Source organism: Alosa pseudoharengus, unplaced genomic scaffold, assembly GCF_046254945.1.
Source record: "Alosa pseudoharengus isolate Yale_2024_CS ecotype anadromous, Long Island Sound unplaced genomic scaffold, YU_APseudo_1.1 YU_APseudo_1.1_scf_20, whole genome shotgun sequence".
In the NCBI taxonomy this organism is placed as follows: Eukaryota; Metazoa; Chordata; class Actinopteri; order Clupeiformes; family Clupeidae; genus Alosa; species Alosa pseudoharengus.
In genome coordinates this window covers 35,809,275-35,828,583 of record NW_027468664.1, presented here as the reverse complement: position 1 = coordinate 35,828,583, position 19,309 = coordinate 35,809,275, and the positions used below count along the sequence as shown (strand labels likewise).

General features: G+C 40.2%; 1 protein-coding gene across 3 annotated transcripts in view; it reads right to left on the bottom strand.

The window, feature by feature from the left end:
* dmd (dystrophin) overlaps positions 1 to 19,309 on the bottom strand; it is a 541,017-nt gene that overhangs the window by 75,694 nt on the left and 446,014 nt on the right. For 2 of the 3 annotated variants that reach the window (XM_076297170.1, XM_076297171.1), the window contains 3 exons: positions 19,030 to 19,108; positions 16,678 to 16,738; positions 15,045 to 15,083 (listed from right to left, as the gene is read on the bottom strand). In XM_076297170.1, coding sequence (XP_076153285.1) covers positions 15,045 to 15,083; positions 16,678 to 16,738; positions 19,030 to 19,108 — 179 coding nt within the window. Of the gene's footprint in view, positions 1 to 9,113; positions 9,268 to 15,044; positions 15,084 to 16,677; positions 16,739 to 19,029; positions 19,109 to 19,309 lie in introns of those variants that run through there. The other variant, XM_076297172.1, reaches the window with a different exon arrangement.

The window sequence follows — 19,309 nt, the reverse complement described above, 5'->3', positions numbered from 1 at the left end:
GTGGGGGGTAAGAGGGTTAAGGCTGCCAGTCTTATGACATGTCATTTTCTATATTTTTGATATGTTGCTGAGTGGATCATAAACGGCCCCAGCAAAAAACAAGAAATGTGATTGATAATGACTGACTGTCTATTATTTTGTTACATGCTTCAAATGTAAAGCACTTTGAGCTGCATTCTGTGTATGAAAGGTGCTATACAAATAAAGCTTATTATTATTATTATTATTATTATTATTATTATTAACCAGTAGGCCAAGGCTGCCCCTATTTGCTGTATGATATGAGATAAACGTTAAGACACTTTCAGTGAAAGTTTAAAGAAGTACTATTATAACCAGGCAACATTCACAAATAACCTGGCTTCATTTTAGTTTTTATTGATAGCTTTTATCAAGAATGGAACAAAACTAGTCAATGAGACGTGATAGAAGAATCAACTGCTAGCCATAATTTAATGGTAAAAATGCGACGATTTGCCCATTTATAAGAAATTTCAACCTCTTTGAGTTAACTCTAAAATTGAATTGATTAACATTAAACTTTTTCTGTTTACTTTTCTATGAAAAAGAACTTAGGGGGTCAGACCTAAACTAAACTAAACTTAGGGGGTCAGACTTCAGAAAGTACCTATGGAAATGCCCATGCACTTGTGAAAAATGGTTAAAAATATTGTGATCCTCTAAGAATAGCATTTTTTTGAACATCATGTTAACAAGAACCCTTGAATTATTAGCTTTAGGAAACACACTAGTTTGTGCCTTATGCATATCATCAAATGTTGTGGACGCAAATGGCACCTGTATGATGGCATAGAATGACCCAGTAATGTGTAAAGTGTAATAGTTTAAGAATGAATATGAAGTATTCAAACTACTAAATATTTTTAGCTATTAGTAATTAGACCACAAAACTTAATGACATAAGGGGGCAGTATGGAGTCTCTGTCCCTGAGTAGAGACTGTGAGGGATGATATGGGTGCCAAATTTAATTTGTTTTCACCCATGGGAACCATTGATTTCAGCCTGCCTGGCAGTATGTGGTGGGTGGGGCTTGACATCATGTTTACCAACTTTGCCATGAAGCTGATAAATCGTCTAGGAGAAGTGCTGCAAAATTGTTTATATATGTCACAACTCACAAAATCCCAATTATCCCACTTCCTGTTGATTGTGGGTAATGCAGTGTACATATGAAAGTTTGTCTTGAGGAGTTACACACACGTCCCCCCTCCACTTATGTTTGTCTAAGGGAGGTCCAAATCCCAACCAACTTTTGTAGGTGAAACTATATGCCAACCACGAGACTCAGTGACATAAAGGGACACTATGGAGTTCCTGGAGCCCACCCAGGGTCTATCCATAAGTAGTCACTGAAGTCAGATTAGTCGCTGTCAGACCCAAGTTTCCATCGTATTTATCAAACTAGTGTAAACTGCGCCTTTCTTTGCCTTTCTCCGCCCATAAACGCAATTTACGAACGTCCACAACTGAATGGCAGAGCCTACATACAAGCGCAGTTGAATGAAGTTAACTGATGACAACATAAAAAAGAATCAAACGTTTAGCAATCATGAAATAATACCATACATGATAAGATGTCAACAAGCAGGGAGATAATGAAGATCAGTAGTTTTACTCAAACTAAGTGCACATAGGCTATGGAAAATTGGTCAAATCTAGCAAGTAGGAAAGTTTAAGTGAATGACGTGAAAGTGAAAGTAAGACATTCGAAAGGCCAACGAAAGTTAAGGTTGCTTTTGATAGTCAGGGCCAGGTTAGGGTCATCTGGGGCCCGGGGCAGAGGCCTCCCCGGGCCCCCACCCCCCCCCTTTTTTTTTTCAATATATATTACTATTATTATTATTATTATCAATATACATAAGACAGAGAGAGAGAGAGGCAATTAAATTATGACAGACATAATGTAAAAATTAAATTTGCATTTATATTGTGGAACCGTATAACCAACATACAATTGTACCAACATACAAAAAACAAGTAGCCTACAAACATGGGGCAATGCACACAAAAAAATCAACCATGAAATATTACATTATTACCATCAATTACTTCAACTAAGGCTTGAAAACTGCCAGTGGTACCCTGGTCAGACTAAAATGTGCAACTCCCGAACTCATGAAACATTGTAGCCTAGAGTTTTGCGCGCACGCACACAGCCACATCATGATGCATTGTAAAACGCTGTCTGTAATACACTGTAACACGCAGCCCTAGTATAGCCAGCCACGACGTCAAATAGGCTACATTGAAACATGCAGTCTAGCGCACACACACAGCCCAACCACATCAAATACAAACAAGGGGGGTGTCGCAGCCGATAACGGTAACGTTGTCAGGGACAGGGATAGTATGTCTAGACGTGGACTTATCCCTATTTTGATCCTCGTTTTGAAAAAAGTGGACAGGTCACCTGCACGAATGAATGCGAAGGTACGCACACACACACCTAACTTTCAACGCTTTGATAATATTTGTCCCGGTTAGGTTCCTGCATTGGTCAGTTAAAAAGTAGCCTACATACATACTACATCCACATGCAATATCTTTATAACAACAACGCCTAACAACGACCTATTTATTTGGACAACTTTGTATAGCCCAAAGGCTAAAGTTACCTAGTTTTGTTCTAGCGAAGGCTACGTTCACGTATGGCTTTAAACAGTGGTAATGCTAGCCTAACGTTTTGACAAGCAATAATCTTGCCTACCTTGTGCTTGCGGCTTGCCCATTTGAAATAACTCCTCTCGCTTTGCTGTCTCCATCCTTTCTGTTTTCGTTGTTTAAAAAACTTGTTATATCCATGATGAGTCTCGAGTTAATGAATTAGCTTATACCATTGTGTGCTGATAGAAAACAACAAGCTAGCCTACAACTTCTGTAGCATGCCTGTGCATCTCTCCTGCTCAAACAAAAGGTGCGCGCGTGCATAGTTCTGCATTAAGTTGATTTTGATAACGTTACAAACTTTACTTTACAGAAAATTGTATAGCCTACTGGCATGCAGTTAATGGAATAGGCTACTGTGCAGAGTTGAGAAGTTATGGTAGCCTAGGCCAATTTGGTGTGAATACACGCACACAGGGGAAATTCTCTCTCGTTGTTAAGTAGCCTGGCTGATACGCACAGTGCGTACGGCCATGGTTTTGGTGCGCCTTACTGAGAACGTCTGGCTGAAGCTCTCTCTTTTTTCGAGATCCGCTTTCATATTTCCTAATTGTCTCATGCGAACCCATTGTTGTCTGTGATAGCATGCATTGATACGGGCAAAGACAGGTGACGATAAGACACTTGTTTTCTTTTTTAAATGTCACGCGCCGGGGCCCCCTAGTGGCCGGGGCCCGGGGCAGCAGCCCCTTTGCCCAATGCCCAAACGCGGCCCTGTTGATAGTACAAATACTTACAAAACTGGTGCTCTAAATAGCGATTCTGTTGTCTTTGAAAGGTTCTCTACAAGGCGGAAGTATTTAGGCGCAGGATAGACGTGCGCTTTCAGGAGCAATATTTGTACATACCGCTGAATACATAATTAGGCACTCTTTACGCTTCCCCTCCCATCTTTTTACGCTAAACTCCCACTTTCCCCTGGACGCAGTTAGCCATTTTCAGCTCCCGCGACAGGCAGTTTGCGCTTTTACACATATCATTGCAGCCTGTTTGTACATACCTCACAATGATTTTACACGCACGTTGCGAAACAAATACGCCTCAAGTGGGCGCAAAAACGTTAGTACATCTGGCCCTGTGTGTTTAAATAAGTCTAACAATTTAGTTTCCTAATGACGGGCTCTAATACAGTTATCAGAGCATGACGTTAGAGATGGCGTATGCCGTGCAGTGATGCCTCGTAAAAAAAAAAACAGCCGGGGATTTAAGTGCCACCGACACAGGGTTTCGATGGCCAACACTATAAATATGGAGCATATTTGGCCCACCTAGAATATGAGGTATTTTCAGTCAAGAAACTACTTTTCCGATATCCTAAGTGGATATGCATAATATCAGGGGTCACACTAGCTGTCTACATCACAAACGACAGTTGAACTATTTATTTTCGTGAAGAAAGTTTCAGTTGATACTGTGGTGGATGAATGAGTCCGTACTCAGTCCTCAAAGTTACCACAATGGGAACAGAGAAGGTTTTAATGGCAAGGTTTTAATGGCAAATCTGATTTTATTTAAATATTGAGAGAACTGGCATATTAGAATGTTGTCTAAAGCAGTAAGGATGGTAACGAACATTATCACTACGACAGAACTAACTATAACTGTCAATAATGCTATATGTTATATAGGGGCTATAGGGGCAGCCATGGCCTACTGGTTAGCGCTTAGGACTTGTAACTGGAGGGTTGCCGTTTCGAACGCCGACCAGTAGGAATGGCTGAAGTGCCCTTGAGCAAGGCACCTAACCCCTTGCTGCTCCCCGAGTGCCGCTGTAGCAGGCAGCTCACTGCATTGGGATTAGTGTGTGCTTCACCTCACTGTGTGTTCACTAATTCACGGATTGGGATAAATACAGAGACCAAATTTCCCTCACGGGATCAAAAGAGTTAGTTAGTTTATTAGTTGTCCCCTTAGGGAAATTCTTTTTCACATTTTCCATCCCGCTTTTCATCCTGCATGGTCACAAGCACAGGATGGCACATACATGATCACAGACATATGAATGACACATACAGACATACAGCTTACATACATCATAGGCATTTGACACAGACTTTTACATAAAAGACATACAAAAACATACATTATTGCACAGCATATATTTATCTGAGGGGCTTTGTGTTGTTGAGTGTTTGGATTCCTAAGGGGATTAGGCTTCTGCTGAAGCGGGCTTTATTGTACTTTATGCTTCTAAACCTCCTGCCAGAGGGTAGGGGTGAGAAGTAGCGGTTGAGTGGGTGGGTAATGTCTAGGGATATTGAATAAGCAATAAAAGAGTATATATACTATATACTATGGCTGCTAAGTAAAACAGTTGGCATGACATTTTTGAAATTGAGTTGAAATCCTGCTTTTTCTTTTTTATAATGTTCAAGCACATGTGCCCCTCTTTACTCGACTAGCTATGACTAGTAAGATACTGCAGGCCAGGCTTGGAATTTCATAATTTTAGGGACAAGGCCCCTTGGCCTTTATTTGGGGCATATTTGGTGGGGGGCACAAAGGCCACATGGCACCAAGGCCAAATACAGTAGGCTACATAAAAATTATATTACATAGAACTGTAAATCATAGAACTGATTTTAATATTTACAGATATCTAGGCTATATTTAACATTTATTTTCTATTTGGCATATTAGGAAATCATGTTAATGCATGCAAAACCAGCTGATTTATGTAGTTCTGTCGAAGCATAGTGTCAGTTTCAGTGAATATGATCATACAAATCTTGCCAACAGCAGCTTTAAGGCTACTTTGACAAACTCTTAGTCAGCTGTATATCCTCTGATTTTAATATTTACAGATATCTAGGCGATAACATTGATTTTGTATTTGGCCTGTTATGAAATCCTGTATTGAACAATTTAAATATATTGTGAAACCTAAAGCCCAAAATTGGAGACATGCATGTAGACATTGCTGCAAATTTAAAAGCGGATTACTTTGTAGCTTTGTAAGGTCTGCTGTTTATTCTGATATATGGTTTGTCATGTGTTGAGGAAAAAGTTTGTGAAGTATTCCACCGAGATGAATGGGTAGGGATATGGGCGCAGTGAGTCACAACTCACTCAGGTTCCAGAATTAACAATCTAATTTATGTTTTCCTTTGAGAACTGGATTATAAACCAAAAAAGCTGGATTGTTTGGATACTACACACAAGTGGACATGCTTTCTAATCACGTAGACTACAACTACCAAGTTGAAATCAAAGACATTATTGGTGAAATCAATGGCGTGGCCATCAGACATTATGAAATAGGCAACAAGCAGTAGTAGCAGCATAGGGCAATGCAAGACTTTTATGTTTAATATCATGGTGGTGTGCTGAGAAATTTTCTTAGCATTTTCTGTTGAGACACTTTCTCATAAATACGTTTGGCAAACACTGTAGGATAGCCTACTGTAGTTCCACATTAGCTTTTGAGTAATCAGAGCAGCAACACAACCTAAAACAGTTGCACTGTAACGTTAACGTTAAAGCTACAGCTAAGTAGGAGAGCCCTACAAACAGTCTGAAGCAAGTTTGCTGATGTCAGATTAAACTATTAAATGAACACATCATTGTAGACCTGTGGCAGTGCCATAGCCTATGTGCGTGCAAGTCATGAACATAAGTTAAGCAACCGATAGCCTAAATATTTAAAAATAGTCTGCACAAACCCATACTTGAGCACACTTGGTGTTCACTTTAAATATGACATGGACTAAATTGCACGTCTTCACCGGACAGTAGCAGGCAGCAGATTGTAATGAATATGGGTGATAAATAAGTAGCCTAGCCTAGCAGCCTATTCACTTAAGTATACTCTTTTGATCCCGTGAGGGAAATTTGGTCTCTGCATTTATCCCAATCTGTGAATTAGTGAAACACACACAGCACACAGTGTACACACAGTGAGGTGAAGCACACACTAATCCCGGTGCAGTGAGCTGCCTGCATCAACAGCGGCACTCGGGGAGCAGTGAGGGGTTAGGTGCCTTGCTCAAGGGCACTTCAGCCGTGCCTACTGGTCGGGGTTCGAACCGGCAACAGTCCGGTTACAGGTCCGAAGTGCTAACAAGTAGGCCACGGCTGCCCCGTAAATCACTTTGCTGCTTATAAGGATGATGGCCGGGTGCTATTCGCCTAATAAAGATCTAAGCAATGCGGAATTCAGCTCGGAACATTACTTGTTTGTCTAACGAAGATTCTAGAGTGCTACACAGATTTGCATGAGAAAGAGAAAACTTTTCCCCCCCACCGTGAAATGCTGGGAAATTGCACATTTTAACGCTGAAATGCAAAAAAAAACTTCAGGGGGTATCCCCCCCGGAACGCCCCCCTATTATTATTTTTTGGCAAAAAATAGTCATCATTGAAGGCCTAACCACTGAACGCACGGTCCGCCACTGGAATATGCCCATAAACAAGTCATATCAATAAATACTATTTTTATCTCCGGAAACAGAACCTTTTCGCCCAATGTAATGACTAAAAACTGAAATGTAATGACATTTCATTTACTATAAAATGTAATCAGTTCTCACCAACTAAACTATACTAAAACTATAAACCATACAAATGACTAAAATGTAACTAAGTGGCAATTTTATCTCATGATTATATCAAAATTACTTGACAAAATGAATGTGCATACAACCACACTATGCTGTCATCAGCTGCATCTGTGTGAGTTTCCACAATTTCACATTAAAGACATTAATAACAGTTGGTTTACTTTGTGGACTTATTTTAAGAATCACTTGACTGTGTGTCTGTGCCCTCGTGTGTAGAGCTTATTTAGGTAAAGCTTATTTAGGCGTGTGCTACATCAGGCTCATCAAATGAAGAGTCTGCTGGAAAAATTATTGCAGGATCTTTTCAAATACAGGGGTCTCACTCACATCCAACCATGGCACAATGTCAGGTGGAATCATCTTTACAAAATCAAAACAATATCCTGATACCTAACTGCAGCTGGGGTAGGAAGTTTACGGATATCTGGTTAGTTCCTTAGGCTTGCTCATACCCACTGCCTTAACCTCAACACAGACTGAGAAGTGGGACACCCATCGCATATTTCTAATGATAGAAAATCACTCAAACTGGCTGAGATGATTCAGTGAGAATTGCTACATGTATGTGGGATATGCTCTATATAGTGTACTTCTAATGAATCATTAGCCTGAATCGTGGATTGGGATGGGCCATTGGCAAACCTTGGTTTGGAAATATTAGACATATTTTACCTTTCAGTCCTATAGGCTTTTTAAAATAGCTCAGTTTGCTAAAATAGTGCATTTGCTAATTTCAATTGTTTAGGCTAAAATGTTAAATGTAGCCTAATAGGTGACTAAGCCATGAAATGAAGTATTTTTTAACTATTTTGAAACAGAGAGTGCCTTTAAGTTTTTTCTTGCTTTTGGAAATGTAATAGGTGTTTTCCCCCCAATATTTTTATGCTTGTAGTTATTTAATGACACTTAAAGTGTAATAAAAGCAAAATATCAAAACAGTTGATCTAGGCTTGTTACTGGCAAAAGGATGCTACATGTAGCTACTTCAGCATCAAGTATCAAGGTTGATATGGGCTATATCTATTAATCAAGCCTACATTTGTGCAAGATACATAAAAGTAAGCCTACGTTATTAGGCCAAGTTCCCCATCCCCTTCAGATCATGAACAAACACTTTAGCAGACTGTTATAAATTACCAGGTCTCATGTATCTAGTGTTGGACTATGTTTCCCATTCTATCCAACAAATCTACCACAATCAAGTGTCCAGTTATCACTTATGTGTCCGTTTTTGTATAAGAGTCACATCCTTTGGCATAGTAACGAGTGTGTCAATGGTCTTGGGACACAACTGATACAACAGCGAATTAATAAAAATCGTCTATATGTGCGCGCTTTATGAAAAATCAGAGGGGCGTTAACAGTCTGGGTTGGTCGCTTGCCCTACCTAGCCCACAGTGCAGATCCAATGTGATCAGCAGATTCGACCGCAAATCAAAGAACGGTGGTGGATATACTGGCGGGAGACACATTGGGATAAACTACCCAAACGAACGAACGTGGTTATCAAAACCACAAGCTAACGTTATGCTTACCACAACACATGGTGGCGGATGCGTCGTTTCTACAACGACCGATAATCTTGATTGACCACAGAACACATTGAATTGTAAGCGTAGGTTTTCAACTCTCCATGACAAAATGGGCGGATGTAAGGGATCAATGTAACAAGGCACACCTGCTGGGTCGCTCACAGCCGAGAACATCTGCCACAGCTGGCACTACCTACCCTTACCGTTAGTGAAGAGCAATCCCCCTCCCCCCCACCATACCTCCCCATCCCCCAAGATCTATGAGCATATAAGATAGCGCCTACGGATCGGTTAGCTACACACGACACACTAATCACACAGCAGTTAGCTACTTACTTTCTTATTTGCTCCCTCATCGCCTGTCGCATAGAGCAATCCAAATATGTGTTGTGAAACGTCAACCGTGATACAAAGGGCGAATTCCACCGCGGCAGAAATCTTCACACAGGACCCGCTCGGTCGCAGCTATGCACAGCAATTCTCTAGCTAAGTCTAGCCAGACAAGGCGGAGCTAACGTGAGTTCCCTTCCCCCAGACAAATTAGCGCAGAACATCAACGAAAGAGCAGTGCACTGTCAAAGCCTATGACAAGTCAGGTGTAATTTAGATTAGGCCATCCCACTCCTAAAACCAGGCATATTTTCACAAGGAACTACCTTAATATGGCAAGTTTTAAAATCAAGGTCACATTCACACTCCATCTAAAGCAGCATCCTGCGTCCTTGAGTAGGCTAGGTCACAAAATTGGCAAAAATAGTACTCCACATGTAATCTCAATAATGTAGTCTAAGTACCTTATCAGACAATGTCATATTGATTCAGTTTTAACTGAAATGCAGTATCTGAATCATGAAATGAATTGGACTGAATTTGAGCCTGGATTAGGAAAATCGGCACCAAAAAAGTCCCAACTGCTCCTCTGTTGACCATTGTGTGTTGAAACATAGTAGGCCTACCACTAGGCGAAATAGGCCTGTGTCATTAATTATTTTGGCTGGATATTGACAGCATATTTGGCCCATATTTGAAATATGAGAACTATTGTAAATGTCCAGAGGATTTTCCGAAATCCTAAATGGATGCAGATTATTTAAATATTGAGAGGTCTGTCATACCTAGATGTTGTAAAGATAGGCTGTTAGTACAATGTAGGCTACCTTTTAGCTGACCAATGCACAAACCTAAGAACGGGAAAGACAAATTCTTACAACTAATGTTTTGTTGCACGCAGGGGGTGGGGGTAGGTGGGTATGTGTGTTTATGTAATGTATTTGTGAGTGTAGCCTACACCAGTGGTTCTCAAACTGTGGTATGTGGACTCTCTCTAGTGGTACACAGGAGTCTCCAAAATGTTTTTTTCATAAAGACGCTTCAAATCTATCTATAAATGACAAGAACGTCTGTCTGTTTGTCTGTGTCTGTGTGTTTCTGTGTGTTCTGTGCATATCTGTCAAACCGATGGTCTGATTGATTTCAAACGGTGTCTTGCTACGGGCATGAGTAAGTGCAGTGCCAAGTTTGACATTGTTTGGATAAGAAATGTAAAAGATATTGTTAAATATGTAGGTAAAATAATCACACATTGGCTTTCTTCGCTCTACTGTATCCACTCCCCCTCTCACACAGCACTGTAGGCTTGCATATCTGTCAAACCGTTTGTCTGATTGATTTCAAACTTGACAGATGTCTTGCTACGGGCATGAGTAAGTACAGTGCCAATGTTGACGTTGTTTGGATAAGTAATGCAAAAGATATCATTAAATATATTGGTAAAAGAAGCACACATTGGCTTTCTCCCCTCTACTGTAACCACTCCTCCTCTCGCACAGCACACCGCAGGACCAGAGACAGAGAGGGTAAGCAGAGTTTAAGGACGTTTCAGAATGCCCCACAGCTAGACATCGAGTGGCAGACAGAGCGATGTGTCACTTATGCTACCAAAGACTGTTTTTGAGTCACATCATTGCAAATCTCATATGATGATGCATCTTTCTACAAAATGGTTTGTCTTCTATACCATTAAGTTATTCAATAGGCTAAACATATATCCTTACATCAAAGCTTTAGGCTTATGTCATTTCGATCAGCTACAGACAACGAGTGGCAGACAGAGCGTGATGTCAATTAAAGGCTTTATAGGCAGAGATTGATGAGTCACATCATTGCAAATTTCATACGATGATGCATCATTCCACAAAATGGAACTTTTCAATGTGATAGTGCTATCTACTCTTTGAACATACAGACATTGAGCACCATACCACTACAGTCCTCTACTACATCAACTTCTGCACAGACATTGCAACAACAAAGAAGCAAATTAAAGTGCTCCCCAACCAGAAGCCCTGGTTTAACAACAGATTGAGGGAGCTGCTCAGAGCCAGGGACACAGCGCTGAGATCAGGGGATAGGGAGGAGTACAGGAGGGTGAGGGCCAACCTACACCGAGGCATCATATCTGCAAAGCGGAAATACAAACAACACATTGAGGACAACTTCAATGAAAACAACCCCCATGCAATGTGGCAGGGTGTAAGGAACATTACCAGCCCCAAACAGAGCAACAGTAACCCCACCTCAACTGACCCCTCTTTCCCAGACCAGCTAAACACCTTCTTCGCCCCCTTTGAAGACTCCAGCTCCAACTTCAACAGGGGACCGGACCCACATACAAGTACCACCTCTCCAGAGAGCGATCAGCCACTCACTCTTCTGACCTACCAGGTAAACACAGCACTACACAACATCAACTGCAACAAAGCCACGGGACCTGATGGTGTTCTAGGATGAGTGTTGAAGGAATGCGCTTCAGTATTCACACGCATTTTAAACCTGTCACTACAGCAAGCCACAGTCCCTACCTGTCTGAAAACCGCCACCATAATCCCTGTTCCCAAAACCTGAATGATTACCGGCCGGTGGCTCTCACGCCAGTGATCATGAAATGCTCCTCCTGACCTCGATCAACACCAATTTGCATACAGGACCAACAGATCCACTGATGACGCCATGTCCATAGCACTGTACAGAGCCCTCACACACCTGGAAACCCCCAACAGTTATGTTAGGATGCTATTCTTTGACTACATGTACAGCTCTGCATTCAACTCCATCAACCCAGACAAATTGATCAACAAACTGCAAACATTGGGTCTGGGAGACCTGCTCTGCCAGTGTATTAGACTTCCTCACCAATGGACAGCGCGTCAGGATCAGCCATCACACCTCCTCTAGCATTATTATATACACCGGCGTCCCTCAGGGCTCCAGCCCTCTACTTGCTCTTCACCCATGACTGCCCCCCCCCCCCCCCCACACACACACATCGCCATCATCAGATTTGCAGATGACACAACCATAGTGGGACTCATATCAGATAACAATGAAACAGCCTACAGGGAAGAGGTCCAGACCCTGTACGGTTGGTTGGTGCAAGAACAACGACCTCAACCTCAACACCAAGAAAACAAAATAAAAAATAATTGACTACAGAAAAAACAAAACAAACCATAATGGAGGAACTTCTGACACACTTCTACCGCTGCACAATGGAGAGCACCGTGACTTACTGCTATACTGTGTGGCACTCCAGCTGCACAGCAGCAGAAAGAAAGGACCTGCAGCGGGTTGTCAAGACGGCCGTCTTCTCACACGGGCCACAAACATCAGGCAGGACACCTCACACCCTGGACACTCCCTGTTCACCACCCTCCCTTCATGCACATTAAGAACCCCCAGCACACGCACAAATAGACTACGGAACAGCTTCTTCCCCAGAGCTGTGAACATATTACAGAAATCATACACACATCCATACATACAATCTTAAAAACACACACACACCCCTTACCCCCTCAGTGCAATCAGATTCTGTGCAATAACTGCTGTGTTTACTGTTTCTAGCTATTTATTGAGAACATGGAATGAATGTATATGTGTGAGATGTGCTTGGGTGAGAATGTTCTGGTGAATGCGTATATATATCAGAGGTGGGAGTAAGTCACACATGTGCAAGTCACAAGCAAGTCTCAAGTCTTAACCTTCAAGTCTCAAGCAAGTCCAAGTCATTTTTTGTGACAGTCAAGCAAGTCAAGTCAAGTCATAGCTTGGGTCAAGGAAGTCAAGTCAAGTCATAGCTTGGGTCAAGCAAGTCAAATCAAGTCATTGAAATTCATGATGATTTACCCATATTTTAATTTTAAAATAAGCTACAATAGGCTAGTTATGAACTGCTGGAGTTTTATTTGTAACAAACAAATAGACATTGCATTCATTCAAGCCACATAGCCTACATCTTAACGGTTTATAGAATAAGATGAAATGTATACAAATTAAAATAAATGTAGGCCTATTTCAAGTAGACCTATTATAAAATAGCCTATTATTGTTTCAATATGCCTCAAATATTAGGTAGCCTAAGCTACATCAAATCATGAAAATATATTCAAACAGTTCAAGTTACACTTGTCCTGACCTGTCACATCTCCAGTTTACCAATAATGTTGAAAAAGTGAACTAATCAATCAATCAAACGCTGCCGATGACGTCACTGCCAAACTTTGACAAGTGCGACAGCGCAATGGGTTTTAGGAGGGTTTAGGACCGTCAATGCTATATCATATTATACACAAACATGTGAAATAAACTGCTTTTCTATGCTGATTGCTGTCAGTTAGCTAGGCCTACTTACTGTTGTTAGCCTACTAGGCTGTAACGTATGGAACAGGGACGTGTTTAAGAGGGAGGGAGAAAGAGAGGCGCTTACTTTAGGTTACATTGGCAACATTTTCGCTATATATCGAGATTAAACTTAGACAAGAAAATGTTTCACTTTGCCATTTCACACATTTGAACCTAATATGGCGTTAACTAAAAAGCATAATAGATTCAAAGCCAACTCTTAACATGCCTCAAATTTGACGACACGACTAACTTCGGATAAAAAACAACGTGGTGATGGTTATGTCGCTATTTTGCACACTTGCAGACTGCTGTTCATTTCTCCTTTGACTTGTCAGATACATCATCTGTGAAGCCAAACATTATTATGTTTAGGTATAAACGTAGAGCCTTCCATATTTGCAAGTTAGCCTACCTCAGTCTGTCTCAGTCTGCTGTTGGTCTGTCGCGTCACGTCACTTGGTACAATGACAGGTTCGCTTGCGTGACGCATGCAACAGCACCTAAGCAGATTTTCTAAAATCGTAAAGTTAACTCCTTAATATCTATGAAAAAAATAAAAAGTCAAGTCATTTCAAGTCATTTGTCTCAAGTCTAAGTCAAGTCTCAAGTCATGAATAGCAAGTCAAAGTCAAGTCGAGTCTTGACTTTCACAGATCAAGCAAGTCTCAAGTCTTAAAAAATGTGACTCGAGTCTGACTCGAGTCAAGTCATGTTACTCGAGTCCCCCATGTCTGATATATATATATATATCCAACATCTGATCATGCTGGAACTTACGGTGCCCTGGAAGAGCGTATTGAGGAAGCCAATGAGAGGAAATGCGCTAAGTACCAGGAACTGGTGGAGGAGTGCATGGAGAGAGGCTGGAAAACCTTCTATGAGCCTATAGAAGTTGGCTGTAGAGGCTTTGCAGGACGTTCACTTTGCTACTGGGACGCAAGTCGGGGCTCTTCCCTCCTCTTCCTCCTTCCCTCTCTTCCCCCCTCTACTTCCTTTTACTACTTCCCCTCCTACCATACATTGACTAGTACTTAATATCCAGTGGTATCCTATATCCAATATCCTAGATATAGTCTCCTCTGTACTGTAGCTTAAATGTTATTGTTGCGGTAGCTGTAGCTCTGTAGCTTAAATGTTAAAATGCTTAAATGTTAATAGCTTAAATGTTATTTTATTGCTTTAAGTTGCTTTGGATAAATGCAACCTGCCAAATGAATACATGTGAATGTAAATCTATACAGTATACAGTATAATCTTTTGTAAAACTGCCCCATGTATGCCAATATGATGCCAGTGTGATGTCTTAACTGACCTGATTTATATTTCCTGACATTGAACATGCTAAATGCTTAGAAAAGTCCATTCTGATTTCCTGTTTTTTTCATCATCTTGTCTTACCCATCATATTTTTTCTCTGAGTTTTTGTTTTGTTTGTTTTGTCAAACTGAACTATACATATTTCCATTACATTCAAGAATATGTTACCTGTTCCTGTAATAGGTGACATTAGTATAGTGTGTGCACACTTTTACATCCTACTGAATGTTATGTATGGATATGTCTTATGAAGTCATGAAATCTCACTCTGTCTGGAGGTCTTCAGGTCCTGTTTTGTTTTCTTTTCTGCGCAGAGAGGAAAATATGTCATTCACCACATGCTCACAAATATATCATCTGTAAAATATATCTATAAAAATGCCTCAATTGATTTAACATCACAATATAGAAATATATATTTTGGAAAAACAGATCCAAATAGATAAAAGTACCTAATCATACTAAACTGATGAATTGTCATGCTGATGAGTACCGACCAAATGTGACCTGTATAGACCTCTGAAGTTTACCTACAAAAAGGACCCAAAGCTGCTATCTTTGCCAATGTAAGGAGATCTGGGTGTTAATTGAAGCTCACTACCTATAGCAAGTTGCACTGCAAGTTAGCTCTGGGGTAGTGCCGTCTTAACGTACTGAAGATCACAGTACCCTTTCGAAGGCAGAGGACAAAAATGTATATAGTAAAACCGGTGCGATTATTCAAAATCCCCATGTTATTTTCCCATATTAAACAAATGCAAGATACCAGATCTCCTTATTTGCGCAAAGATGGCAGCTTTTTGTAGGCGAACTTCAGAGATCTATTGTGTACCATGTTATTAACATCTTTGTGTGATCAGCACTTTATAGATAACGAGGCTTTTGGTAGTACTAATCTTCGTACTAATGTTATATTCACATTTTATGTTGATGTACTGAAAAGTAGCATACTGATCCACTAAATCTTATATTTCTTTGTGCAACCCATTCCTTCCTGTATTTTGAATGTCAAGAGGTTTTCTTTTGCCATCATGTGGTGTGGAGAGTTACAACTAGAGCATCTGTGTATTTTGACCACAAACCTATGTTTCTCTGGTGTGTGCAGGGGCTTATTAATGTAAGCTATAATACATTAAGAAGCACACAAGTCATCAGCCCTAATTACTACACCAAAAACCCAGGCACCAATCACAATCACTTATCCGACAGGGGGCGGGCTTTATATGATGACAGATAGAGCAGTGCAATCAACACAACCAATGGCTGCGCTTATGGGTTAAACATATATGGACATGTATTTTCTTTGGAACTGAGTAAAAACTGCACTTAAATTCTTAGTTTACAAGAACAAGTTGATTGCTGCACTTCTGAAATGATTTGGTAAGAGTTTAATGGGAGTTTTTCCTCGCCCCTGTTACCCATGGGCCTTCTTATCTTTTCTCTGATTGTCTCTGTAAAGCGCCATGAGACATGTGTAATGTTTTGGCTCTCTATAGGTAAAATTAAATTGAAATTGAAATTTAAAAAAATAAATAAATTGAAATTTAAAAATGAATGCACCAATTTAAGTTTAAGTAAGTCACTGCTGGTTATGCCCCTGGAAGTCTTAAGTCAATGTAACCTTTCCAGACCCATTCTCAATTTCAACTGAAATTTGCGAAGCAGTCTGGTGCTAATTAAGCTAGAACTGCTCTGTACCAGGGAGAAAATTCAGATGGACACATTGTTGTCCCTCTGCATTGTGATGGAAATCTAAGAAGTGCAACAGTGATCAATTCTGTAAATATGTCTGCCTTAATAGAGGTGATTGCTCTTGCAAAGGTAACTGAAAATAAGTGGCAATGGTACACACAGTAACATAAATGGAATATGTCTACTTGACACACAAGGTAACTCTTACTTGATGTAGTATGGCACATTGCTTGGTGAAACTTGCCGTTGGAAAGGGCTGCTCACAGATGCTAGAAGGTTAAAAAGGTTGTTAAAAAAGTCAAATGCATACAGGCAGTATTTACATTTCATTTATGTGTGTACTTTTTATATAACTTATTAAAAAATGTAATTATGTTTTAGAATGTGTTGTCAAGGCCAGGCACGTGCAGAGAAGGGGGGCTACAGGGGCTCTAGCACCTGCCCTTTTGCCCCTTTGATGTCCAAGTGCCCTTTTGACAAGACCCGTTTTTTACTTTTTAAAATGTATAATACTTCCGCTATATAATAGTTCCAACCTGAATATTCGCTAAATGAATAATTCGCCAACCTGAATATTAGCTGAAATTAGAAATTTACAAAAATAAATGTTTTCTGTGAAATGCCTTGCGGCCACAATCCGTGACGTCATACATTCAGTGAACTCTCAGAAGGTGCACGCAGGCACAGTGCTGCAGGAGACGTTTGGGAGCACGGTAAGGTCACTTGGCAGTTAGCCTGTCTGAACATGCAATAGTATTCAGCTTAGAGATAGAAAATAAAATGTTTAAAGTTGTTTCATGTTTAATGAAGTAGGCTATCAAACCCGTTTTAACCATGTCATGGTCCATCCATTTCAATAACCTGGCAGCTTCGAAAATCTAAGGCTGAACATTCATAACATATTCTGTTTAGGTTTCTATGTTAGTAGCTTAGGTTAGTAGACCTAGTTCATAAAACAGAGTAGGCAAACATTTTCTAAATCGTCATAAGCCGACGACATAGGCTACTGTAGTTGTTTAACTAACCCAACTCCACACGTCGTTACAGTAGGCTACATTACGCGTCATTTCACTCAGTGGCCACACGCACAGCACGTGAATCTGCAAGACACCAGCTTGCTAATGGTGGTAGTTCACTGTGATAAACATTAAAATTATAGCCTGACAAGCCAGACTAGGCAATAACATATTTGCTGCCGCTAGGGTGCGTCTAGATTTCTAGGCTATTAAAATTAGCTTTGAATTTAATCAATAGGCCTAAGATGTAGCCTTAGCCTATGATCTCTGTGTAGACAATAGCCTATTGAAAACTGAAAAGACCTATCTGTCTGTGCCCTGGCTACAGTAGGCCTACAGTACATGCACTCCTATTGAATTTTCAGAACCAAGGAGAGAAATGAGAAAAATGTGTTACAGCTCTGTCTGCTATTTACACCCATTCTTCTTGATACATAATGAATAAATATGAACATTTATAAAATGTTTATCAGTACATTAGAATACTTTACAAATTGCTAAACCATATAATAGCCTGTCCCACCATCATCATTGAAATAGCATAATGCTAGAATTTAAATGCAAAAAAAAAAAAAAGTCCAGCTCAGGTTCAGATGATTAAAGCTTTATAGGCTAGGGAATTGGAATTAGTTTGATATAATTTGCATGTAGCCTATGTATTCTCTATTGGGTTGTAATCAAAATTAAGTTTTAAAATAAAGTTAACACGTTTTCTGAAAATTTTGTTCCATATGCCCTTTTTTTTAAATTTGAGCCCCTGCCTCTTCAAAGGTCTCTGCACGCCCCTGGTCAAGGCAGTGATAGGAAAATATTTTGGGACTACAACAGCTGATTGATTCAGACCAGACTGCGTCACTGAGCTTTATGCAGTCATCATTTGTGCCCACTGGTCACAGCCAACACCATTTATTTCCTCTAGTCACCGCTGTGCTACATGAGTAAAATTAAGTGAAAGTTACACAAGCAGATCGTGCAGTACGGCTGGGATATGTTGTGCTGTTGCTGTAAGCATTACTTACATGTCGTGATCAAATAAATATTTTTTGGTCTGGTGCCATATTTATTTATTTATTTATTTTATTTTTTTATTACCTTGCCTACATGCTGATATGTCCATATTTATTTTATGCTGGTCTCTAGACTTACTCGTTTGCACCATCACCATGACACTCACTGACACAGAGCACCTTACCTTACCTTACTATACACAGAGAATCAAAGGCTCAGTCCCTGCCTCAGTCATTGCAAGCGCCTCTTGATTAATCACCCACTATGTGGATACTGTTTTTAGAATTGATTTAGATTAATTATATCATGAAGTAAGCAACAACAAGGAATGGCATCCAGTGGACGCGACTCACATAGCTGAGTGAATAGTTATTTAAATGTTAATCATTTTGCTTTACTGTTGTTTTTTATCTTGGCTGTATTTTCTGTGTTTTACTCATTTTGTATGTGCTGTTATATACATGCCTTAAGATTCCCATGGCCAAACATAGTTGATGGTGACATGCTAACAGAAATGCATTTGGGGAGAAACTTACAATGCACAAGATGCAGAGAACTAGCAGCAAGGTCCCTCTGTGCATCTGTGAGCTGTGTCTGATATTCTTCTATAGATATCTGGAAGAAAGAGGATATGTGAGAAATGCCATAAAACTGTAAACAAAACTGAAACCGAGACTGGAACTGTGCAAAAGTCTTAGGCCACCTTACAAGAACCAGCTGGCTTCATCATCAGTTCCCCCCTTGTGACTGTCGCTGTCATCTTGTGTGAAAAAAGTCTTTACAAATCAATTACCAAATGTGGCATAAGCTACTGTC